This window comes from Amblyomma americanum, chromosome 6 (assembly GCF_052857255.1).
Source record: "Amblyomma americanum isolate KBUSLIRL-KWMA chromosome 6, ASM5285725v1, whole genome shotgun sequence".
NCBI lineage: Eukaryota > Metazoa > Arthropoda > Arachnida > Ixodida > Ixodidae > Amblyomma > Amblyomma americanum.
The window spans coordinates 76,821,252-76,848,262 of NC_135502.1; the positions used below are offsets into that span (position 1 = coordinate 76,821,252).

Here is a 27,011-nt window from a genome sequence, read left to right on the forward strand (position 1 = left end):
CGCCAGAATTGGATGAACGCAATTTAATGATACTCTAGGCATCGCCGTAATCTATGCAAAAGTTGTAACTAATTAATAGCGCGATAGCATTTAGGTTGTCTCAAAGAATTTCCGGCTTATCTCGAGAAGTTCCTTCCCTGGTCGAGAGATCACGTGACCTTGTGACGTCATCGCTGATTGCGTATTTGGCAATGCAATTAAATAGAATAGAATTCAGTGCATTGGCCGCCTGCCCACCGTGACGCGGCGCAACCTGGGTCTCGCAAGTCCCACCGGCAGGTCAAAATATATACTTGAGGTCATACCCTTTAGTAACGGGCGGGCAGCACAAGTGGTGGCTGTTTCAAACAGCCAAACTGCCGGGTCAGTGACATGAGGACTCCCCAAGACCTATGAATGCGATTGAGAATGTCGTGACGTCATCATCACGTGACTATCTAAGGACTCCCGAAATTTTTCAAGTAGGACAGCCTTAGAATATGTATTAAGATAGATTAGTGGGTGAGTTAATGTCGATTAGTGGGACGGTTTAGCACAATCCCATAGGATAATCTAGTGGAACGCAATGAAGCATTCTAGAAGGTGATTAATGCATACCACATCAGGACAACTGAACCGGTTCAAACCGTAGTTTTGGCGGGAAAATCGCAAGAACATTAGACACTCATCGAAGACGCCATAGCAGACAACCGAAATGCTACATCATTTCCTTCTTTAAGAATGCGATCAAGGAGGCCCCTATATAAGTTTTTCATAACAAAATGTTTTCCGTCGGTTTACATGCTGACACCTTGCACAGAACACCGCTATCTCTGACCGCGGGTAGTAGTAGTAAGTGGTTTTATTAAAATAATAATAAAAGGAAGAAAAAAGATTTTTGCTAGTACCGGCAACTGCCATCGATACTGAAGCACCTGAGCTGAGCCAGCGGAAATGAAGCATAGCAGGCAGAATGGAGAAATGAAATGAAAGAAATGAGGGGACAGGAAGAGAGGGTGTCGGAGAGGTAACGTACACAGACTATTTACACAATAAGAAATGTGTACAGGTTGTGCGCGTGGTTAGTTCATGATGGACTACTAACCGCGAGGCGGAGTGTTTCGTTTTGCGTTACCAATGTCCGTTATCAGTTCTGTCTAATCATTTGCATTTTCACATTCCCCTCCCTACAACTCCACGCCTCCCTCGCTTTACTTGCAATTCACCCTCCTTTAAAACGTCCACTCACCCTGTCTTTCTCCCCTTCCGACTGCTTTTCCGTTTCTGCATGCGAAGCCGTTATTCGGTTGCTAGTCCTCTAATTTTCGTTCGCCGCAGTTTCGCCGTTGTGAGTCATACACATGCCTGCGTTTCCGGACACGCACGTTGACGGCGGCGATCGTAGGTAGGCACTCCTACTCACAGCACTCTCCTGGGGTCATCATTCCTCCACACCGATGATCGCCTTGCAGGAAAGGTGCGCCCGCCTCTGCAGCCTCTGCAGTCCGGTGCTGCTCCCGAGCGGCAGCTAGAAACACTGCTGGGCGTGACACACAGATTAACTTTGTAGAGGAACCGGTCTACCGTCGGCCTGCAACGAACGCTTGGCTTCTCCTGAACACTAAAGTACACTGAGGCGAAGCCCGCCTTTGACCGTATGGACCTCCCTCACCCCGCGACGACACGAAGATGCGGTGGCGCTGATGTTAGCAGCGACTTTCGCATGGTAGGCAAAACAGGTTCCGCTTGCCCGTGCCTACCGCAGCTTCCGCAGCTACCGGCGGCTGCTTCAAGCCTGTGCACTGCAGAAGCAGCATATATTGACTAGCTGCGTCACTGCTGGATCCGCGTAGTAGCATAAAAAATATTAAATTAGCCTCGATAGGTTTCTCGCGCATAAATGCCGCATTCGGAAACTGGCTAACAGGCATTGGGCCACGGTAGTAAAACGCGAAGTCTGGGAGTCGATAGGCACTGCCACTCAATGCACTTAATAGCATGCAAGTTACTGCGTTCATTCACCTGAACTTCAGGATAGTATAGGCTGATAATTGCTCAAGGAAAAAAAGACATATGTAGCTGCACACATACTTATCACTTTGAGCCGGGGTGCACGGGGCGCCGACAGGTTCACTCGCCCCCAAGGAATGCGTTTTTTTGTTAATAGCACACCATGTTTTAATGGCGCGTTTTGTGACATTTAATATTTACTTGAAACTGTTTCTTGATATGACGACGTAATTATTTCATTCGAGTAGAAAGAAGTCTGGTAAGTTGTGTCAATCTTGCGCGGTCGCGTTGGTGTGCTTAGAATAGCACGTACCTTAAGTGTGCTAAACGCCATATACTTTTTCATTGTATCATGCATGTGTCATGTTTCATGAGGTAATACGTGATCGCGAAGCTTGTTTGGAAAGAAGCAGCCGCAGGCGTGCTACTAACAGACACGTGGCGAGATTGAGAGGGGACGCGGCATGAAAAGTGTTTTCGTTATTCATGCATGCGATATGTAACTAAACTTGGTACAAATATAAAATTCCTACGCTAGTTTCAGTCATTCCTTTTATTTATAACTATACCTGGTGCAGTTCTGGGCAATTATAATTAACACCGTCGTCAAGTCCCCCAAGGTCTCAAATAATTGAGTAGATAGTGCGCAGTTTTTTATGCCAGCATGTACATAAAGCCCTGTTCTGTATGATGACGCGATTAGTTCTTTTTCTATATGATCAGTACTTATGCATGCATAGTTACATGAAAACGTTTCTTACAAAAAATAACTAACACAATACTGCACCTGTGGGGAAAAAAATCGAGAGATTTATTACGCTCCTCAACGTCTCAGGAATAGATTGCGACAAATTGAATCATTTGATTTTCATGCGAATTACGAAGGTGAGTGATCCAGTCGCAGAAAATGTGAGAGGTCAGAAAACGAACCTTAAAGTTTATTCCCTCGTTTAAGGCATCTTCGCTTTCGCTTTGGTCAAAGAAATGCGGCACTGAAATCAAAGAAATTACCTCACAATTTTTGACGACCACACTTCTAAAAAGCGTAATTAGACTTCAGGGCTAGGAAAGAAAATAATTCTAGAAATCAAAAATTTTCACCAAATCGACCAGCTTAACAAGAGGACAAGTCGGCCTGGCTGGTGCGTGGTCATGCGGCTAAAAACAGCGCTAAGCGAGACAGGAGATCGGGGACACGACGCTGTCCCCAGTTTTCGCGCAGCGCGAGACGTACGTATGTCAGCAGACGATGAGCGCATGTCTGCTCCGACGAAACAAGGCCAGCACTTCCCCTCACTATTGTCCCGAAGTAAAATCATTCCGGCTAGTGCAGAGTGTCAAAACTTGTTTTATTCAATGCCTAGCGCATAAATAAACGGCAGGAACGCTTTCTACATGTTTACTACTAACCATATATACAATACAGTGCAAACTATTTCTCTTTATAGGCCGCACGTGGCCAACGCGAGCTCGTGTACTTCAACAAATTACTAAGTTGGAAGCATCGACCATTGCTATGATTCGCAGAAACTGGAAACGCGCCTACAAGCCTTGAAAACCCGCGCTCAACACCTATCCGCGACGCCACTCCCCGACCTTTTGCCTACCACGAGCTCGCTAGCGACTGCAGCGCCACCTCGTTTGTTTACAAACATGCAGGAGGTCCATAGGCGCAAAACAATTTAAAGATAGGAGCAAGGCAGCCAAGGGTCACATTTGCGAAGAAGAGCAAAAGGGAATGATTGTATCAGAGAGAATAAGTAAATACCGAGAAAAGAAGGTAGAGAACTCCCCAACAAGTGAACGACAGAGCATCGACAATACCAGTTGTTGGGCGCTCTGTGTTGTGTCCCTTCTTCTCTGTCTCGTCTGGCGCGCTGTTATGGATCACCGAAAGAGCATGTCGTTCGCAAAAAAAATAAAAATAAAGAACGCGGCACACTAGAGAACGCTGCTTCTGCTGAGAGGAACAGACTGAAGCCAGAAGGCCAAACAATTATAACAAAAAAAAAACTGGCTACACGCAGAGGATGCACTGCAGCGATAACCGTGATAGTTGCGTTGAAGCCGCGTTCTTAGGATGACATTCGTCGTAAATTCTCATACATCTCAAGAACGATACGGCAGATGTTTCTCCAAGGCGGGATTGCAGCCAATGGCGTTGACCGACTGTCAAGACGCCGAGGTTGATCCGTGGTTCATCTCCTGTTACACTGTACCTGCACAGTTTGGGATCGCCATCACACCAACATTCCTAATGCACTTGGAGCAATTCAGAACCGCACAGCCAATTTTATCTTATGCGATTATTCTCATATTGCTATGTCACTGCCTTCAAGGACTTGCGTTCAAAGGACTTGCGGAACCATCAGTACTATAGTAGAATACAACTTTAAAAAAAAAACAGAAATTGTTAACACTAGGCCACGCTCCGCGGCGTCCTGTATTACTCCGTTAGCAAATCATAACAGTAATCGAAATCAACGTTTACTATCTGACTCTACAGCTTATAGTTTTTTTTTATTGTGTACAGCTTCTTGTTTAGCAGGCAATAGGAATTTTAACAACGGACTACTTTTCTGTCGTGGAGCAATTTTGTGTGGCGGGCCTGAATACGGGTGGAGCTTCACTGTAGGCTTAAGTTGTATCCGACTATCGTTGCTGCAACGTAGGAACGGTCTCTTCGCGCGTTTTTCATCGTCAAATACCACGTGCTCCTTGCTTGGCCTTAGTAAAGAGCGTAGTAGCAGTGTACACACTAAACGACTTCATTCGTGGAAGTGAAGAGGTTCTGGCTGTTCATCGTTACAGGGAAAGCAGCGCGGAAGCACGGCAGGACGAGGACGAGACAAGAGAGACTAGAGGCAGCACAAACGCTAACTTTCAGCTGAACTTTAGCTTTCGGATCCGGAGCATATATATACACATCTGGATCTGCAAAAGGAAAGAATAGCGTACATAAAACAGATGTAACGCTTCCATGCGCCGTCCACGCCATGAAATCACCTTCTTTCCTTGTAGTGCGTATACTGACACTCTCATCACCTGCCCGCACTACCTCGGTAGCTTCCACGATTTCCCTAGTCAGGATGTTGGGGCCGCAATACAAAACGATCGTCTTTTCGAACAAAGGGCGACAAGAAGGCTCTTCCTCACATTTTTTTTTTTTTTTAGAATAGACAGCCAGTTGGCCGTCGGTAGTAATGTTAGACTTTTGTGTTGTGTTCTTGCAGATGCACATTCAAACATCTGCTGCGTTACCCAATGTAGTACCTCTCACATGGGAGTGGAATTTTGTAGACTGAACGCCCCGCCTGCAGGGGACGTGGGAATCTAAATTGGGAATGTTCTAAGCTTGTAATTTTGAGAAAAGTAGAGAGTTCTGAGACATTATGTGCGATCTTGGTGATTACCATGGTCTACATTTCCTTCTGACCTCTAAGTCTGACCTCTAAAATGCTTATTGCGCCCACACTGACATAAGAAATGAATGGGATGTATCGAACGTTCGAAATTCCCGCGGTAATTTTGAGCGTTTAATGTCGTGCAGCGCGTAGTGGCAGCTGTGCAAACTAGAAGCCAGGTTTCCTGAGGTTATCCAATATACTTTTAGTAATGATTACTTGACGTGACACCGCCGGACTTCGCTTTTTTAAGGTGAAAGAAAGCCTATCTTGGCTCATGAGTGGCGTGGGTGGAAGTTGTGAGCAGAGGCTGTCCGCAGAAGTGACCGCACGAACTGTCAACCATAAGTTGTATCGTAATTACAATAAAATGTAAAAGTTGTTTAAGCAACAAATATGTAATGATAGTATATAGCGATAGTAAAGAGAGAGTAAAGAATATTGAAAGATAGTGACAATGATAGCTACTGATAATGACAGTGCTAGAGATAGTGATAATGATGATAATGATAGTGATTGCTACTGACAGTGATCGTGCTAGAGATAGCGATGATGATAGCGACAGCGAAAGTTGGTGATAGCGATGATGATGATAGCGATAGTGATAATGGGTGGTAGCGATGATGATGATAGCAACAGTGATAGTCGGTGATGGTGATTATGATGGTAGTGGTGATGTTAGTGGGGATGGTAGTAATGATGATGATAACGATAGCAAAAAAGGAGTGTGTTCGAGTCCCGCGAAAGTCGTGGGTTCGAGTCTCTAAAGAACAATTGAAAAAGGGAAGGAGAAAGAGAGGAAAGGGAAAGGCTTTCGAATTTCCGCTCCTAAGCAGACTTAAGTGTAATCCTGTAATTTTTAAGCCGGTGTGACAATCCATGCATGTACGGCGGGCAGCCTTTCCGTACACAGTACAGGTTTGTCACAAGGGCTTAAAGCAGTGGCTTAAAGAGACTGTTTCTCGGTTGTTCTGACACCACTACACAAGCTGGGCAAGATGCGCCGGGTGGTGAACGGAGGCAAAAATGACTGCAGTTCCTGCACTTATAAGACACCAAACAAAAACTGGCCCATGTCAGAAGGGTGCCGTTCATTATATCTAGGGGTGGGACTTCTCGGTTTAAATAAAAAAACACCGATAAAATGGCGCCGAATTCATTTTTTGAAATTCGGTTCTAACAGAAAAAGGTATTTTTGGCATGCATATGTGATTCAGGTGTCCAAAGATATATGAGACAGATACTGCGCCATTTCCTTTCCCCAAAAACCAATTATTATTATTATTATCATGCATATGGCACATCTAATTGGCTATTTAGTGCCAGCTACTGTAGGTCGAAGCATAAGAATGTGCTGGAACCAGGAACGCGGTGCGACAAAGGTATCTTAGGAATTTAGTCATGACTCATGACTTAGGAATTTAGCGAGTCATGACTCATGAGGTATTGATTCGCGAACTCAGACACGCTGTTGCAAATAGGAAAGCTAGACCGCTAAGCTAAGCGCTACAAACGTAGCGCCGTCTGCTCAGACCTATCACCAACTTGGGTTAGTTGCTTTGTTATGTAGGTTTTGGAACCGTAACAAGCAACCGTCAATGAGAAACCATGCATCGACGGAGCGAAAGTGTCGTGTCATGGCTTCCGCCACGGTTAAGCAACAGTTCCATCACTACTGCCTCAGCACGCGAAGCATAGAGTGCGCGGTCTTCTCGTTTGCCACAAGAGAGTGGCCATCAAGTTTTTAGAAAAAACTTTAATAATAATAACTGGTTTTGGGGGGAAAGGAAATGGCGCAGTATCTGTCTCATATATCGTCAGACACCTGAACCACGCCGTAAGTGGAGTTCCCGGGTTCGAACCCGACCGCGGTGGCTGAGTTTTTATGGAGGAAAAATGCTAAGGCGCCCTTGTGCTGTGCGATGTCAGTGCACGTTAAATATCCCCAGGTGGTCGAAATTATTCCGGAGCCCTCCACTACGGCACCTCTTTCTTCTTTCTTCTTTCACTCCCTCATTTGTCCCTTCCCTTACGGCGCGGTTCAGGTTGAAATTCGCAGATTGAAAACTCTGCGAATTATAGGCATGGTCAACGTAGCGTTTTCTTTTGATCTAAAGTAGATAGTTGAGTCGCCCACACGCATCACATCTGGTGAAAGTTCATGCTTAGACCTCATCTTTATTTCTGACACAGTCGGCAAACTAGGTTTGTTCGGCAGATAGTGTACCAGGAATGTCTGGCCATGAAGCGGCATTTTTTAGAAGCAGCTTAACGAAATCAAAGGACACAACTACAAGGCACACAACGTTTCGTGACTTTAACAACGCTAATGATGTCAGAATTCTTGATCATCTCGAGCTACGATACGATGAATTCACCAGCTTTCTTCAAGAATGCACGCCAAGCGCTAATGAGTTGTGGTCGTTTTTTAAGCGCGCGGCGCACGAGATTATCCAGAAATACATACTGCTAAGCCGGAAAAAACTAACAAGCACAATCCTTAATTGGATAACACGGGAAATCTTGCAGCTCAAGCGACGAGTGAAACGACTGCGCTCACGGCCAAGCACGGCTCCTGATACGCTGGCGCTACTCCGTGCAGACTCACGGTCAAAAATTAAATCATCAAAATATAACTTTTTTAACGTGCGAATGCACAACTTTCTGCGCAATAATCCTGCTAAATTTTGGAGACACTTGGCGACAAGAAAAGAGACGATAAATAAAATAAAGATAGCGGATACCAATGTTAAAGACACTGATATGATAGCAACAGCATTTAACAACTATTTTGCTAGTGCGTTTTTGCATGGCAGTGACGAGGTCGTCGAGCCTGAGGGTCACTCGCTAGGTGTAATCCCCGAGATTAAAATTGGTGAACAGGGAATTGTCTCCGCTCTACGCAACCTGGAGCCAGAAAAGTCCACCGACCCAGACGACATCCCAAATGTTTTTCTCTGCAGGTATGCAGAATGGTGTGGTAAATACTTGCTTATAATTTACTCCGAAAGCCTCCACACCGTAGATATACCGAAGGACTGAAAATCAGGCAATATTGTTCCGGTCCACAAATCTGGGGATAAGCACTGCATATCTAATTAACGGCCAATTTCCTTTCTATGTACTTCGAGCAAGGTCTTGGAGCACTTCATATTTAATCACATCAGTTCATTCCTAGAGAATAACAATTTTTTTCTAAAGCGGCCATTTAGGTTTCCGTCAAAGCTTGTCCACTGTCACGCAGTTAATCCACACCACAAATGGATCTCTTACTATTGTAGATGTAGGTGGACAAATAGACGCAGTTTTCCTGAACTTCAGAAAAGCCTTCGATTCTGCCTGAAAAAACCTGTTAAAAACAACAACATCACGCAGTGGCTTAATTCTTACCTTTCCGAACGTTACCGATGCGTCAAACTTGGTAGGACCACATCTGAACTGGCGGGTTTCCTATCAGGGGTCCCACAAGGATCTGTGCTGGGCCCGTTACTTTTCCTTATTTATCTCAATGATCTGTCATTCGAATCTCCTGTGCGCTGCCGTTTCTTTGCAGATGATTGTGTTGCCTTGCTTAGTATCGGAACAGTTGACGATCCAAAGGTGAACGATTATCTCACGGCTGTCGCCGACTGGTGTCGAAAACGGGACATGCCTGAGCTTGAATACGTCTAAGTGAGCCCACATGACTATATCGCGCGCGCAAAAAAAAAAAAATCCACTTGCCTTCAGGTGCAAAATTAACAATAACGAAATTACATCTGTTAGGCAATATAAATATTTAGGACTTATGCTCGAACAAAATCTAAGTCGGAGCGTTTGCATTAAGAAGGTAGTCTCAGGCGCCGCTCAAAGGCTCTGGACGCTAAGACGTAAATTAAAACACTGCAAGTCAATGACAAAAGTAGTTGCTTACACAGCCCTCATACGACCACTACTCGAGTATGCCGACGTCGTCTGGGACCTGCATACTAAAACAAAAATCAACCATACTGAGGGAGTGCACCGTAAAGCTGTCCGATTTATCAATAATGCCTTCGGTAGGCACATCTCACTGAGCAGTCTTGTTACTCTGTCAGGCCTTCCACAGCTCAAGCAGCGCCGCAAAACGCACCGCCTAAAACTACTGTACAATATCACTAATAGCAACACCAGACTGGATTTTAATGATTACGCGCAGTATAATACTAAAAGATCTACTCGAGCAAAACATACGAAAACACTTTTAATGCCTCAATGTAAAACAAATTCCTATCGCCATTCTTTTTTTCAGAGATCCATTCTCGAATGAAACGGACTGCCTCCCGCCGTTACCGAATCAGAGTCCGTTGAAACATTTTTGTTTGCTTTGCATCCCTGCTTGTGATAGTAGCGTATGTAATGTTCTCTTCTCGTGTGAATCGTCGGCGGCGGTTCCTTATCTTCTCTGACAAATGCACAGCCGATTTGTAAACTATGCACAGGCCTCGCGTCTGATGCACCTTGTTGTATCTTTTCTTCTGTTTATTTTTCTGTCATCACCCATTGTATACCACATGAGTGCCTATTTGCTAATGCACTGTGCTCTGCACATTCCTGCTTTGGTCGCTAAAAGGCGGCTGGCAGTATTGTAAAATAAAATAAATTAAATAATGCGTTGCCGTTGCGATAAACGAGGTCAGAACGTCAGAGAGATGGGGCGAAGCGGTGGTGTGGCACCCCAGCCGATCAGCTCCTACTGCATGCAGCGTCGCCGCTGCATATATTACGAGAGCGGATACCAATCTCCATAGGAACGCGCGTAGAGATGGCCGAGACGGCAGGCTAGCAAGTCTTCTATGAACCACAGCAGAGTAGCGGCGGGGACTTTAGCGGCGGGCGAGAGGCAGAGCCATCTTTAGGCAGCTCGCTACACCTGGGCGGAGCAGTCCCGTCTCGTCCCCGTAGAGGGCGCTGCATCGCTCGAATATTTACGAATATTAAGTTGGACGATTGCCCCGCCGCGGTGGCTCAGTGGTTAGGGCGCTCGACTACTCATCCGGAGTTCCCGGGTTCGAACCCGACCGCGGCGGCTGCGTTTTTATGGAGGAACAACGCTAAGGCGCCCGTGTGCTGTGCGATGTCAGTGCACGTTAAAGATCCCCAGGTGGTCGAAATCATTCCGGAGCCCTCCACTACGGCACCTTTTTCTTCCTTTCTTCTTTCACTCCCTCCTTTATCCCTTCCCTTACGGCGCGGTTCAGGTGTCCAACAATATATGAGACAGATACTGCGCCATTTCCTTTCTCCCAAAAACCAATTATTATTATTAAGTTGGACGATTCTTGCGCGTTGTGCTGCGACTGAACGGTAGTCGGCAGCACCTACACCCGTGGATGTACAATGCACGTTTAGAGCGAAATCCAATAACACAGGCGCTTTGATAGCGCCTCAAAATTGTCACGTGGCTTGTCCGTTAAAACCAAGAGCAAAAAAGAGCAAAGAAAAAGAAACGATAATCAACTCCCGAAGCAAATGTAGCTCTGGGGAAAAAAAAAATTGTTTAAACTTTGGAATTTCAAAATCTGACGCAAAAACTGAACGCAAAGATAAAATATAACGACATTAAAAATCATAAAGCGGATAATTTTCTTATAAAAGAAGAGAGGGCCGGGAAGGTGATTACAATTCTATTTTATATGCTCCAAGGATGGACTTTTTTAACGTTTACAGATTTTTTTTTTTTAAGAGCTGTGAGATGCGTCGATGCGGTCTGTGTAGGATGATTGTGCCGAAAGGCTTCGGATATTATGTACGAGATAGATCCCAACTATTAAACGATCAATTAGCTAAAATTAACTAATAAACTTTTTATTTATGACTATAGGTGGCAACTGTATATTGCGAAATTGAACGCCACCAAAATCGAAGGTGAGACCAGTTCGTAAAATTGCTTAATCAGCAGAGTAGTTCGAAATATCGAGCGTCGAATATACGCATTTGAAAGCTAATTGAGTTGGCTTTCCCGCCTTGCGCCTTTAAAAATAGTGCTGCTGGGCGTAGTATCGTCCGCGAGATCGCGTTAACAGCTGCTAAATCACAAAATACACAAACAGCGCATGTATTTGCAGCATAATAAATGCGAGCCACTGCATTTTATGAGTATGCAAAGCGGGAAAGCCAACTCAACAAGCTTTTTTTTAATTGGTTTTGGGGGAAAGGAAATGGCGCAGTATCTGTCCCATATATCGTTGGACACCTGAGCCGCGCCGTAAGGGAAGGGATAAAGGAGGGAGTGAAAGACGAAAGGAAGAAGAGGTGCCGTAGTGGAGGGCTCCGGAATAATTTCGACCACCTGGGGATATTTAACGTGCACTGACATCGCAACAGCACACTGGCGCCTTAGCGTTTTTCCTCCATAAAAACGCAGCCGCCGCGGTCGGGTTCGAACCCGGGAAATCCAGATCAGTAGTCGAGCGCCCTAACTCAACAAGCTTTCAAATGCGTATTTTGACGGTCGCAATTTCGAACCCCATGCATTGTCAGTTTAGAAAAAAAATGTGATAACTGTTTTCACCTTCGGTGTTGACGGCCTTCAATTTCTCAATGTAATCTACGCCTAAAATAAAGAACAAAAACTTTATCGTTTTTTAAATTATCATTCGACTAATTATTGAGCTCTATTACGTATGTATGTACTACTGGGGGCAAAAGTTTCCGGGACGCGAGTTCTAGGAAGAACGTTTATTGCAGCTCCACCTATGAAGGCATTGTATGAAGGCATTAAAGGCATAAATGCTCCCTCCTCTCTTCATAATATCAGGCGACTGGGTATACCGGAGTGGAGCTGCAATAAACGTTTGTCTATAGAGCTCGCCTCCCGGAAACTTTTGTCACAGTAGTACATAATGCCCGCATTACAGTACAATCCATATGCACAGACTGCATTGACGTATCTTTCAGTTTTTTTCTAAAACAAAAATTTGTAAACGTTTAAAAAAACTTTCCGGCATAAGACAATGATTGCTGAGTCCATTTTTTGTTGAAAATTGAGTGAATTTTTTTTAATAAAACCGACATAAATACAAGTCGTACTTGCTTGACAAATTTTTTTACATGCAAGCGCACCCACGCGCCTGCGTATGGTAGGTTAAATTTCGTTCAATTTCCCCGCAGGAATTTCGGAAGGGTCAATGACCAAATCTGAGACGGCTTAAAGAAAACGTATCACGAAATTAGTTTTTCACCCACTCACGAAAAACTCACACATTCCTCACTCAGGCGTAATTATGAAAGAAATTTGCAGTTGGGTGCTATGTAGCGGCATTTTCCTAACAGCTGAAATTTTATCAAATAAAACCGTACAGGTGATGGTGGTAAAGCTTAATTCTCATAAAGACAAGCAGGGTTAGGGGTCATTTTGAGATACATCGCGTAGGGCCCTCAGTATGGCGTCAGGAGGCGGGAAGTCCGTGCTTCCGGGCGACCTCTATATAGGGTCGCTCACTGTCCGGAGTTGTGTCTCTGGATCCTAGCTTAGCAACGCGGTCTCCCAGTGATTTTGGCCTGACGTTTGGAGGCCCTGAGGAGACAAGCCTTTAGGGAACTCGCATTATGATACATCGTTCTGGCGCACGAAAAACACGGACGAAGGAAGAACAGACACACAATCGCCGGACATCAACTGAAGTTTATTCACAGAAACCAGTCCTATATGTACACAAGTGACCACCAAGTAACTGATATCAAAAGCACAAAATCGGGAAAACCAAAAGGCAATCATCCAGAGCCACAGGTTCCATATCGCACACGTGCCTTCATGCAAATTGCCCACAATTGCTGTGCCTAGCTGACACGATCAACACCGTTAGCCTTCAGATAATCTAGTTCCTTTCTTCTAAGCACAATAGAGGGAGTACTGACGCAGTGATCTTTATCATTGGCAATACAGAGGGCTTCAAAAATTTCCCGGCTTTTCTGAGTCCTGAACTTTCTTAACACACTTGTTTCTTCCAAAAACGCCTTGCATGCTGGCTTATACGAACAACGGCGAATGTGGTCAGCTAAATGACCTCCGCCACTAATCGAAGTTACTGTCCTGCGATGCTCTAGCAAGCGTTCGTTAATACAGCGCCCGGTTTGTCCAATGTAGCGTTTGCCACAGGCGAGAGGGATGTTATACACCACGCCAACCTTGCAGTCGACGAGGGCTTTGGTGTGCCTAATTTTGCAGGCAGACCTCTTTTTGGGTTCGTTTACTAGGCTTACTAGGCAGCTTCTCTAGTGCGTGGACAGAGTGGTGAACACCTTTTCCGGACGTTCACTCGTGAAGCTGCAAAAACCACCGCGTTCCTGTGGAACATGTGTCTTGCAAACCTATGTGCGTTAAAGAAAGCGCCAGTGCACCAGCAACTGGCAACGAACCAAGTAACCTGTATTGGTGAGTGTAATTTGCCCGAAAGGGTTGAAGCTGCACTATCTCGTGGTCCTAAGTTCTGTATTGAACCAAAAGAAGAACCTGTACATTTACTGTCCATGGTCAGGAACGTGGCGGCGGCAGTAAGCTCAGATGAACAGGACCGCTGTATTGCTGAAGGTGTAGAGTGTTTGAGGTATAGTGGTGCACCTTTTGCCCCCAAAATACCAGTTAGATCAACTGTCAACTTTCTGAAGAGCAACGATCTTGCCCTGTTAGTGTCGGACAAAGAGGGAGGCTTCGTGGTGATGCCAAATTCTACGTACCATCAGAAGGCAAACGAGGCCTTGACAAAAAACTTTGCTGATAGGAAGGTGTCTTTAGCCAAGGTGAAGAAAAAGGCCATCGCTTTATGTGAAGAAATGAACTTGGAAAGATTAAGAAAGAGTATCTCCGCTTCTGATGTAAACTCCCTTAGTGTTTTCTTCACGGTAAAAACCCACAAAGAATCTGCGCCTTTCCGCGCTATCGTTACGGAAAAGGGATCCTGGCAGGGCTCCTTGTCAAGGTTCCTGCAGAAGCACCTTAGTGCCATTTCTTTAGACGACCCTTTTCTGGTAAAAAATTCCACTCAAGTCATTGCATATTTTTCTGGCGTAGAAGCTTCATGCCCAAAAAGATTTGCCTTTTCAATTGATGTTGAAGATTTATTCTACTCAATACCTCATCCTGAGCTGTTTTGCGCGGTCAGAATTTTCATTGAAGACGCCGGGCCTGTGGCTTTTCAGAATATGACAGGGTTATCTACCGACAATTTTCTAGAGCTTTTAAGATTTTATCTTTCATCTACCATTGTCACCTTCAATGATCGTTGCCTCATCCAAAAAGAAGGAGGGTGCATAGGCTCTTGCCTAGCACCGCTTTTAAGCGATATATTTTTATCCACCCTTGACAAGCGCATTCAGGCGTCCCTTTACAACGCCAGCGTGCTGAAAGTTTTTAGATACGTAGACGACCACCTTGTAGTAATGAACGCGACTGAGGCTCGGGATAGGGGTATTGTCGTGGACGACATTATTGACATTTTTGTTTGCAACGCCTTTGGCATGAAGTTCACGCACGAACTGCCGCAGGAAGGGCACATCCAGTATCTAGATGTGTGCTTTATTTTTGAGGAAACGCGCGTGTGCTGGCAGTACAAGCCACGGTCGAGAAAACAAATTATTAACTACAAATCGGCTCATTCTAAGCTCGTGAAGAGAGCTATTGCAAAAAACTGCATCCGCTCTGCTCTAGCCAAGTCGTGTGAGCATCGAGTCCGGGAGAGTGTCCATGCCCAACTAAGGCGTCTGGAGAAGGCAGGTTTCCAGAGAGAAATCGTGGCCTCAGTGGTCGAAAGCCAGATTAGTGAAGTAAAATCTGGTGGACGGCACAGGCAGGTGGATAACACACGCCCGCAACAGCGACCTGTCGTTGTGCCTTACTGGCACAAGGTCTCGCACCGCCTCAAGAAGGTCGGGGACAAGTGCGGCGTCCGTGTAGTGTTTTCAGCTCCGGAGAAGCTGGGACGCCTGTGCCGCCTAGTAAACGAACCCAAAAAGAGGTCTGCCTGCAAAATTAGGCACACCAAAGCCCTCGTCGACTGCAAGGTTGGCGTGGTGTATAACATCCCTCTCGCCTGTGGCAAACGCTACATTGGACAAACCGGGCGCTGTATTAACGAACGCTTGCTAGAGCATCGCAGGACAGTAACTTCGATTAGTGGCGGAGGTCATTTAGCTGACCACATTCGCCGTTGTTCGTATAAGCCAGCATGCAAGGCGTTTTTGGAAGAAACAAGTGTGTTAAGAAAGTTCAGGACTCAGAAAAGCCGGGAAATTTTTGAAGCCCTCTGTATTGCCAATGATAAAGATCACTGCGTCAGTACTCCCTCTATTGTGCTTAGAAGAAAGGAACTAGATTATCTGAAGGCTAACGGTGTTGATCGTGTCAGCTAGGCACAGAAATTGTGGGCGATTTGCATGAAGGCACGTGTGCGATATGGAACCTGTGGCTCTGGTTGATTGCCTTTTGGTTTTCCCGATTTTGTGCTTTTGATATCAGTTACTTGGTGGTCACTTGTGTACATATAGGACTGGTTTCTGTGAATAAACTTCAGTTGATGTCCGGCGATTGTGTGTCTGTTCTTCCTTCGTCCGTGTTTTTCGTGCGCCAGAACGATGTATCATAATGCGACTGTGAACCAACTAGCCCAGCTGTCTACGCTTAGGGAACTCGCATAGCATGCGATTTAGATTGGCTTTAGAAAAATTGCATAAAATGCAGCGGGATTAATATACCATGGCGTACATGAGAAAATATACCTATATAGGGGTTCGGGAAGCTTGGTTTATGCTTTATGGGGTTCAACTTCCCAAAGCGACTCAGTCTAAGAAGGACGCCGTGGTGGAGGGCTCTGGATGTCTTACTGACATCGGACAGTACACGGGCCTCTAGCATTTCGCCTCCATCGAAATGCGACCGCCGCGGCCGGGATCGAACCCGCGTCTTTCGGGTCAGCAGCCGAGCACCATAACCACGAGACACCGAAGCGACTTGGGTTCGGGAAGGTATGGGTTTGCAATTGTCTCCACGCAATTTGCGCCGATTGGGTTAGAGGTTTAGACACGGGGAGGGGGAGTGGAGGGGTATTTTGATCTTTCATGTCGGCAATGGAGTGTGATCTCATGATATGTGACCATGCGCTCCATCGCGGGTCGCTCACTTCCTGGATGAGAAATCCTCGGGCATGGACAAATGTTAGTGTGTGACTTCTACGTTCATCGATGTTTTTTGTGATGCAGTGATTTTTTTTTTTTGCAGGAGTTAACATACTCGATAATCCGGTTGATTTTCAGTAACCGATTTCTAGAAATTAGTTACTTTCTATTCTAAAAACAAGTTGTAACCACCGGTGTAAATTAAAGAACCTGAAATTAGAGGCAAACACTAGGGATTTAGCATGGCATTCCTTAAATCTAAACACGAAAGGAGGAAACGGGAGTAAGCTGTCTTGTGGCGCACTGGTATGCTGCCCAAGACCTGGGAGTAGATTTCTATCGCTCAAAGTACGGAATACTCACGGTTGGCCACGGCAGCAAATTCTCCTTTTGAAACATATGAGGTTCGATAGACATTACGAAGAGTTTAACCGAGGTTTCAGTCTCCTCTGTTTGCAAACATAAAAACCTGCAGTGCCGAGTTTAAACGCCTCCTCCCACCACTAAGTGCATCTAATTACTATGCTTTGCAGTGGGGATATACCTCCGTTGCCATAGTAAGCATTCCGTACATTTAGCGATCGAAATATACTTTTAGCAACTTAAGGTTGCTCTTCCAGAGCAGCTTCTCGCGACCAATCATTAATTCAATTGCCCCCTGTCACAGTGGCAGTTTTTTCACAATCCGGTGGCCAGGTTCTGATGACGTAACAAGGTCACGTGACTTGGGTAGTAGGAGGGCCGCCAGCTTTTTCGCTCACAACACCGGATTTTGTGCAGAACGGCAGCCTTAACACAATCTCGCTAGTACTGAACTGTTAAGATGACTAGCTAATTTTATGGTGTTGCATTGGCGAAATAAGGAAGAAAAAAAAACTAGGCATCGATAACATCTTCAAGCTCTCAGTAAAGCGGTGTTGATTACCACTTATCAAGTCTAACTACTCCGAAGCCGACGAGTGTTGTGTCGAGTCCACGCCATAAATGCCGGGATTTATGTTTCCAATAATAGAAACTCAATTACGAATCTCCTGTCCTTCGTGAGGCTTTGGCTGAGCAGACCTATGAGAGCAACCAGAAACTGACCTCACGATTCCCGTTGCTCCGTACGGTTATGTGACCCCTTTCTTTTCTTCGTGCTGGGGACTCCATCCACTCCAAACTATTTTCGGCCCCTCGAGTGTGGTCACTGCACGGCGTGTCGTTAATCACGCCGTAACCCACGTGCCTAGCTTCACTTCCCACGGAGAAGCGCGCACAGTACCCAGCTTGTTCGAGACTATGCACACGGAGAGTTAGATAGCGTGAACTTGCAAGCGCTGCGGCTCTGGAGCAGTAATTCCCCCCGTGCCTCGAAAGCGACACTCGACGATAGTAGCCTCGCTGCCGCTACTCCATACAGCACGCACACTCGCAGTCTGGAGCTCTAAAAATACCCCTTTCTTCGACGCAATGAGCGTAGCTACATCGGAGGCTGCAGCATAACCCATCGATTCAATAGCTTGTCAGCGACGCAATCTGTTTCACCGTTGCCCTGCACTGAGTGACGGCCGTGAGAGTCATGGCGGAGTAATGTGAGCGGCGAAAGGCGGGATTCGAGTTGCCTTTGTGTTCCCGGTTCGCGTCTGCCATTGTGCTCCTTGGGCCTCAAGGGTAACCCAGTTTGAGAAGGTCAAGAGTGAAACGGCAATGATGACCCAGGACGGGCTTTTACGCTCGCTATGATGCGCTCCGCTTGTGTTTGTATAGAAGACCCGTCTCGGGAGTGAGGTTCGCCCGGGCGCCTCCCGGCTCTATCGCGATCGAAGAAGACGCAACGCCGCCTACTGTCACGTTGGAGGCTCGAGAGGTTTGTTAGTCTAATAAGCGATTCAGAGGATTGATGGATTTGATCAGACTCGTTTGCGCGTCTTGAGAAGAGAAATGGGACAGACAATATTGTGCGAAGTCTGTGCCCTAAATCAACGCCGCCAAGGCTTGGAGCTCGAAGCACCTTTGTGACGTCCCTGCATTCATTGGCAGTGGCCAGTGACAAGTAATCTTTTGTTAGGGCCCTGCGATTAACACACAGGTGTGCACGCGCGGCGGCTTCATTTTAAGCAGTCACTCAAAGTCGTATAAACCATTTTACTTTCATTGATTTGCAGTCAACTTGTTTCTGCTTGTTTTCCATGGAATCCGAAATTTCCGCCATATTATAGTGCCTTTTAAGGTGCAAATATTGTTATCTCGTTTACTGCCCTGGAGACATTTACATAGTTGCTACATATTAACCACGATGAAGCCTATAAAGTATGCGAGGTGTGCGTATTGCAAATATATGCTTTTGAAGCCCATTGTGACTGCAGGATTTTCCTGCAGGATATGCACTCAACGTGATTGAACGATTTGAAACTGGAGTAATGAACCATAGTATAACAGCGCAGAAAATGAGACGAACGGAGAACCAGACAACACGAGCGCGTTTTTCTTCAGCGCTCGTGTTGTCTGGTTCTGCGTTCGTCCTCATTTTCCGCGCTGTTATACTATGGATCGTAACCAACTTGCCCACATTTCTGTCCTTATGAGTAATGAAGTTTGGTTGACGTTAAGAGCAACGGTGGTTATTTTTAGCGCATGCTAGCCTTATCATTTAGTTTAGACTAATTCGTTGATATTTCAATCGTTGACAATGAAGGAGAGGCTCCCTTATGGGTATGCGTGCGTGCGAAGCAACTAACAAACAGGTTATTTTTGCAGCGCTAGATGTATTGTTCCATGATATCTCCCGGGCTTTCTAGCCTGGCATATATACTCTGACACTAATACTTTAAAGGCCCGCAAAGCAACGAATTTATGAAGTGAAAGGGCATGTTTAGAACACATACGACGCATGACAGCCAGTGTTCCCGTATCGGCAGTTAACATGGCGTCTGCAAGTTTCATTAGATCGTGAATAAAGTGTTGGATGTGAAGCTATAACTTGTCATAAATTGTACAATTTGTGTATTTGTTGTTTTTTGCCGCCTTAGACTTCTTACTTCAGACTTTGTGCGTGTATCCAAAGGTTCAAAACATGAGTAATTCTTTTCATTGCCTAGTTATTTTAACAAGAATCCTGCTGCTCACTGCACCGAACCACGAACCATACTGCACAAGTTAATTTCGGGCAACGTGCCCAGTTTATTGCTTTAACCCGTAATCACCTTAATTGGGATACCACGCGTGCATTGTAAGGAGCTAATGAATAGAGCTGCAATCGAGTCAAAATTTATTCATTGGACGCTTTGCAGCGTGCGAGCATAAGAGCTGCCAAATTTGGTCACGTGATCACGACGCTATATTGCCTCCCCTTTGGTCTTTTGGTTCCGACGTCTGCCTGCACGCTGGCGCCCTTGTGAAAAGCGGTGTTCCTCCTTCCGCAGTGCATAAATAAGCTAGCTCGAGGGCGGCGCAACATCGTTGTGCGCACATGAATGCACAGAGAAGTGTCATAATGTATTATTTAACTGCCTAATTTACTTGTTTGCTTCAGACAGACGGAACATATTTTAATCAGCCGACAAACCAGTCAGCCTGCTGCGCGCTTTTTGTTTTTATCATTTTTTCAACTGCGCATTAAATGTTCGTTGTGCACTTGTGAACACGCTGTCTAGCAACGTTAATTGTCCTTAATTCCTCAAGAATTCATTGCCCACTGCGTTACTCGTCACACGAAAATCTGTTACCATCGTGCAAAGAATGGCAATACAAAATCAAGGTGTCTGTTAATCTTTACAACAAAGAGTTGGGCTCTTTATGCAGACTATATATGCTGCAATGCAGCGGTAGCGTACGAATGGTGTGTTCGTTTCTTTTGCGTTATGTACCCGCTTACTGTTCACTATACTCACGTCACTAGTTTCTTTTGGAAGCGCGTTTAATAGCATACACACAACGTAGACCGCGGCTAAGTGAAGTTAAAAAGGAACTTGTGGTCGTGTCAAGTCCTCTTGGTTGACATTTTCCCTTCTCCAAGTAAGCCCTTTCAGAGAGAGGCCAACTGGTCCGACATCACGTCCCAGTTGGCCGATGCAACGGCTTAGGCGCACAGAACATCGAGGTGACAGCTGGGCACACCACGTTAGCAAGGCGCCGCGTTCAGCTCTGATAATCTCTGTCCAGCGCGGTAGCATAACTATCGAAAAGAAATTTAAAGTAATTCAATTCGTCACAAGCATACAGCGGCTGCGCATGATCCGAGATAGGACCGCTAATTGTTCTAAGAACCAACTAAACCAAACATAATGAAATGACGAAACAGAGAGGAAAAGGCAAATAGTAGCGAAGGTAGGAAAGAATTGGTTAAACAAATGCGAAGAAGCAGTCCCTATCATACGAAGTAACGTTTGCCGATGGGGTCGCACGTTTAGCTTTTTTTTTGTGCGTGTGTTTCGGCTTTAACTTGCGAATCTTAGCTGTGCAGGTAACCTCAGAAACGAAGCGCACTCTGTCCAGCACACCATCGTTCCATTACACTTAGAACCTCCCTCTGACTCCTTATAAGGTATGCGTGCAGAGAAGCAACACTGGTCCGCTGTGCGGAGTAAGTTAGCCGTGCAAGCAGAGTGTCTCGACGAGCGCCTGCATTGCCCGGTAGGGCTCGACGTTGGCGCCGGGCCTGCGGTCTTCGAAGTATCCCCTACCGTCCAGCTCCGTCTGCCTGGGCACGCGCACGCACACCCGCTTCGAACAGAAGCCAGCGAGGAACTCGCGCTTGGGAGTCGCCCGGAGACCGCGCCGCAGCCGCTCATCGTTTGACAGATCGCCCCGGGGGTTGTAGGCCGCAAGGTGTTGCTCGTGCCTGAGCTCGAGCTTGTGCAGAGCCTTCTTGATCCACCTGCAGGAGGAGGGCAAGGGAGAGGTGCGCCGGGCATTAGGAGGGAGGGCGCACTCGCTTCATTGTTCGCCGCAAATAGCAATAAATAAAAATAAACTTATTTATAAATGAATTAATAAAAATAAATAAAGTGAAACCCCGCAAAAGAAAGCAGCGAAAGTAGTTTCCATGCTTTTTTTTTAAATGCTCAATTCCTTTTAACTCACTATAGTCGGATGCAACTCAAGAACGCAGCCGCTTTTCCCCGTCAAAGGACCCCCTTCCAGCCAATGGCGTTGGTCGATTCTCATGATCCTGCTAGCGTGACAATGCAGAGAGTGGCGTCACAATACAGAGAGTGGTTCTCCTGGGCGCAGTGGCCAATCAAATTTTGGCTACAGAGCACCAAACTACGTGCGCTTTCGAGAAGCTTGCAGGCAAAGCAACCTCTCCAGTGCACGCGACCCGTAGAAATAGCCAAAGTTTGTTTTGCCACAGCGCCGAGGATGATGGCGTTTTATGAATTGTAAAAACTGATATGGATATTACTTACGGTGCGCTACACGCCTCATAATAGTTAAGAAGCCTAGCAGTAAGAGCTAAAGAGTTAACTATTTAATATTACTTAACCAGCCTGCTAGTTTGCACGTCTTAGCTGCACTCTGATGCACTATACCGCTGACAATGCTACATATACCGAAAAGAGCGCTCTTCTAACTCAAGAAGCATGTTTTTAAAAATTGTTTACAGTCTTAGGTGAAACGCCCTGTATAGCCCGCCACATGGACTCGGAGAGGGATCGCGCACGCAGTGACCCAGACCACGACACCGCTTCACAGATGCTACCTTATCCAACCTCGCCAATAGGAGGTTCATCACTACTGACCACCCATCAGAATAAAACGCAAGCGATCGCCGAAGAAACTTTCCAGCTGCCGCGTTGGCCCAGCGGTTCTGGTGCTCGGCTGCTGTTCCGAAAGGCGCGGGTTCGATACCGGCCGCGGCGGTCACAATTCAATGCAGGCGAAATGCTGGAGGCCCGTGTACTGTGCGATGTCAATGCACGTTAAAGAACCCCAGGTGGTCGAAATTGTCCGAAGCCCTCCGCTACGAAGTCCCTCATAGCCCGAGTCGCTTTGCGACGTTAAACCCGATAAAACCAACAAAATAGATGACATTCACCACCAGCATTAAACCAGCACCATCAGAGTGCGCGCGGAACGCACAACCAAACATCCGCCTGCACCAGCATCCACTCATTGACGTCCCCCTGGAATGGGTTTCCGTTTGTAAAAGCAGAGCAGAACGGATGGGCTTGTCCTTGCTCGCGACACGCCCCAGAGCATGCAGTACCAACTAACCTCTCTCATAACTCTGCTGATATTCTCCTTGGTCAGAAGAGCAATCCACGAAGCGTAAACACGGAAAACAGAGAAGTGAAGAACTAAGTCACTTGTACCGCCTCCTACACCCCATGCATTAAAGGGCAGCTGCAGAGGTTATACAATTCGATAAGCTTAAAGGGGTCAAATGTGTGAAACTTGCAGGTAAAGCATGCGAAGTCCTCTTGGGATATCATATGAAATGGTGACGTAATAGCCGATTAATATCGCGACGGCCTTCAGGCTTCTCCACAGGCAGCAGCGTCTCAGTTTGGGGGGAGTTTGGCGTGATGATGTCATCTACGGTACTTTTACACTTCCAACACATAAACGCTTGCTTTGCAGGAAGGAAACCAACGCGAACGAAGGCAAAGTCCGCTCTCCGTTGTTTGGCAGCATCGAAAGACGCACGGTAGAGTGCGCTTGATGGCAACGGAAATTTGAAATAAAGTCGTCCGTCAGATCTCACTGAGATTCACAGCATTCCTCCGGTGCTCTGTGGAGAAGCCTAAAACGTAATTATCGATCACCTCATTATTTTAAATGCTAGCGTTAGAAAAAGGGATGTTTTACCTACAGCTAGCCTATATACCGGGTGTTACAGAGAAGACTAAGTAATTTTCAAAAACAGGGTTTTTGAGGCAAAAATATGGCTTTTGCGGCATGGTTTTGCCAGGGTTGGCGGACGCCAGAAAACCGGTGAATCATCTTAACTAGTAAGATGGTTAACAAATTTCCAATAATTAACTTTTACCTATTAAATTTAGGCATCTAGTTGCAATTAGAGATTTCTAAAAGGCCGTTAGTGACCGCCATATAAGTTTTTGGAATTTCGAAAACACGATCAGCCTCGCCGCTATGAATCGACAAAATTTGGTTGCATCGTGAGAAAATACATGCGCTAAAGCATGTAGGCAAAGCAACCCTTCAAGTGCACGTAACTAGTCGAAAAAGGCAGATTTTGACTGATATGGTTATTACTAACGATCGGCTACAAATCTGTAAATGCCACTAGGCGCCTAGCTCTAATAGTTAAAAAGTTAATTATTGAAAATTAGTTAACAAGCTTACTAATTAAGATGATTCACCGGTTTTCTGGCGTCCGCCAGCCCTGGCAGCCGCGAAAACCATATTTTTGCCTCAAAAATCCTATTTTTGAAAATTACTTAGTCTTCCTTGTAGCACCCGGTATATATATGTATTATTGAATCATCAAAAAGGTAGGCTGTTCTCTAAAGTCCCCCCCCCCCCCCTTCCCTCTTCCTTACACTACTCCGCCCACCGCTATTAATGGCCTCAATCCCACATCACATACTGTCGGGTAAACGCTTTACCACACCTAACTCCTCACCTCAACCTACCCATTCGAACAAGGTTCCCGGACTACCGAAGAACTTTCTGTCTAAAGCATGAACTCCATGTACGCGAAAACTGACGCGAACGCGAAGGCGACGCCGTCGCGCGAAGCATTTTTGCCGTGTCGCTTGTCTCGTCGCTCGGATCTGCGCCAATCGAAAATTTCGCTCGTCGCCCGGAAGTCCCCCACGCGATTGGCCAATCAGAGCCCCACACAGCCGTTTCCGGTTTGTCCATGGTTTGTCACGCGTACATCTCACGAAACCCTACCAGCGCGTAGTCTTGGTCATCGCCACCGTGGAGATAATATTTGCTTTTGTAGCTGTGAGGCAGACTCGCATGATTTAAATAATGAAAACAATCTACATGTTGGTTACGGAGGGCTAACAACATTTGGAACGGGCTACACCAGCGGGCGTACTGCAGGGAGAGATGCGTGTCGAGCCGCGGGTACCGGCGCTCGATCCACCGTGCCGCTGCGCTCCAACTGTATATACGTGCAGAAACACGCGCGCCTCGCATTCTCACTTGCATATTATAGCTTGCTCACTCACAAGCAGCGAACGAAAGCACACCTCCCCGGTGTATCCGTGATGTGACTTCGTCTGCGCAACCACGCCGGCTTGGTTATCTCCACTGCCGCTACACCGCTGCCGTAGAGTAAATGTTTCTTTTGCCCTGACTATGAGGCACACTCACAAAATTTTAAGAGAGAGAACAGGTTACGGGCGTGGTTAGTTCGTGCGCGCAAGCACGGAGTCCGCTGTGCACGTCGCGGGTGCGCGTCGCCTGCCGCCTTCGCTTGCATGGAGCGAGCGTCGTCGCGTCGCTCTCTTTTTCGCGTACGTAGAGAACATGCTTCACTCTCGCGAACGACTACGCACAGAGGACGAACAACGACAAGCCGCCGCCTAACGTGCGAAGCACGCTGAGCACGAGAAGACAAGTTCTGAAGAGTTAGAAGCAAGAGGTCGAGAAGTGGGAGTGAAAACTGGGATGTGCGGTCAGAGTGGGTCATTTCAGAGATGCCAATACGAGTTGGAGCGGAGGTGGGGGGGGGGGGGGGGGGGGGTTGTAGAGGAGTCGTCGTGGTTTAGATATCGCCGTCACTTCAGCGACCCGGAGAACAGCGACACGCTTCATAGTTTCTTGAAAAGCGACGCTCGCCCGAGCAGGTTCGGAACCCGTAATCGCCCGGCAGCAGGCTGTTGAACTGACGCGCAAATGACTCCCACTTTGCGGTGCAGCACTCTTTCGCGAGTCTTACTCGAGGCCGCCTTCTCCGCGCGATGTTTTGGTGCTGAAGTTGATGTGACCCGAGCCGCCCGGCAGACCGCCGATCTTGAAGGGCACCGGCTCGAAGCTGATCGTGACGTCGAAATCCTCGGCCACTCGCTGAAGGATGTACCGGGACATCCAGAGGTGGTCGCCCGCTTCGACGCCCGGCAGAGGCCCAATCTGGTATTCCCACTGGAAACAACACAAAGCCCCACAGAGGCCGAGTTATCTATCTAGGTCAGCTGTGCTTAGCATCTGCGGGACGGGCGAGTCTATTTATCCATGTATTTCTAACATCCCTCGAACGTCCCAGCTATAGGTAGACTACAGAAGGAATCGTGAGTTAGAGGGATTACGAGGAAGCCACGAGGTATAATCATGAATCACGCGACTTCGAGAGCTAAGACTGAACTCTGCATGCACTAAACCTCTGCAAGTCGTGTACGGGGCTCTGCTACCGTACGCTACATGCTGTGGCCGTAAATTCAGATGCCACCCGAGGCGTCTGGTTGCCTTTTCTTTCACTTTCTTCAAAATTATCTCCTTTTTGAAACAGTTTCTTTAGTAATTTTTTTTCTAGTAAGTAAAACCATAAAAAATATGAGAGCATTCCCATATGGTTTCCATGGTCTCAAACTGCTGGCTTCTTTCGGATATATCTGCACCGGCCCTTAAACTGCCCTGTTCCTGTTTTAAAAGCAGCGAAGTTCATTCAGTAGTCTTGTTCAATTTCCCCTGCACGTCTCATAACTACTGTACGACTAAGAACTAAAACTAAAAAATAAAAACAGTATTTCAGCCCGTGCCACTGTGACGATGTTTTCCCGGTGGACCAAATACTATGGTGGGACTGAGAAAAAGAATTGAAAGAAAAAGTGTCTGGTCCCGTGCCACTAAGTATAACAGGCTTTAAACAATGCGAAGTAGAAAAATAACAAATAATGAAAAAGAATTTTACATGGCTGAAAAGAAAGAAGAAAAAAGAAAATATTAATGGTACTGCCAGTGGCGAAGCCATTGGAACGGTTCTTAAGGAGAGTTATTGTATGAGGAAGGTAAATAATTATTTTTTTTTGCTTGAATGGTTTTGCTGATGAAAATCAAGAGGTACAGTAAACATGACGAGAAATCCGGACTATGATATGCTCGATCCTGTTGAGCAGACGAGGCAGAATTTCAAAAAGGTGGAGGGAAATACCTGTGAGAGGAAGGCTTCAGGGTTCGATCCGTAAAGCTTGACTCCGGCGTAGGCACAGGCCTTGATATGAGCATCAGCTATCTGCCGGCCAGCGATTTTATCTGGCCCCACAGCATAGAAGTAGTCGCCTACAATGTATAGAATGCCATGTTAAAGAGAGACTACGGATGCCGAACGAGGTGGACAGAAGAACCTAAGTTTAAATTTGGTGGTGGTTTTGCTCTGGTTAAACCTGGAGTGACGCGATAGCTACAGCTGGCTGAGTGGAACTTGGTCACGTGACCAACCGCGTGACAAACCACGTGACCAGCCAAGGCGCCGCGCCGCCGGCAGCTGCTTCGCACCACGTGACCAACCACGTGACAGCGTGGCGGCGCAGCCACCGCAGACCGCCGCCACGCTGAATGCTCGAAATGCTACCGTAATGTAGCTATTGG

General features: G+C 46.5%; 1 protein-coding gene across 2 annotated transcripts in view; it reads right to left on the bottom strand.

Annotated features, from left to right (window-relative positions):
* Positions 1-3,075: 3,075 nt before the first annotated feature.
* LOC144093743 (glutamine synthetase-like) overlaps positions 3,076-27,011 on the bottom strand; it is a 30,513-nt gene continuing 6,577 nt past the window's right edge. Inside the window, exons 4-7 of one of the 2 annotated variants that reach the window (XM_077627423.1) lie at positions 26,575-26,702; positions 25,366-25,568; positions 21,188-21,381; positions 3,076-4,208 (exon numbers count right to left, since the gene is read on the bottom strand). In XM_077627423.1, the coding sequence (XP_077483549.1) occupies positions 4,198-4,208; positions 21,188-21,381; positions 25,366-25,568; positions 26,575-26,702 (536 nt within the window). In that variant the 3' untranslated portion in view covers positions 3,076-4,197. Of the gene's footprint in view, positions 4,209-16,015; positions 21,382-25,365; positions 25,569-26,574; positions 26,703-27,011 lie in introns of those variants that run through there. The other variant, XM_077627422.1, reaches the window with a different exon arrangement.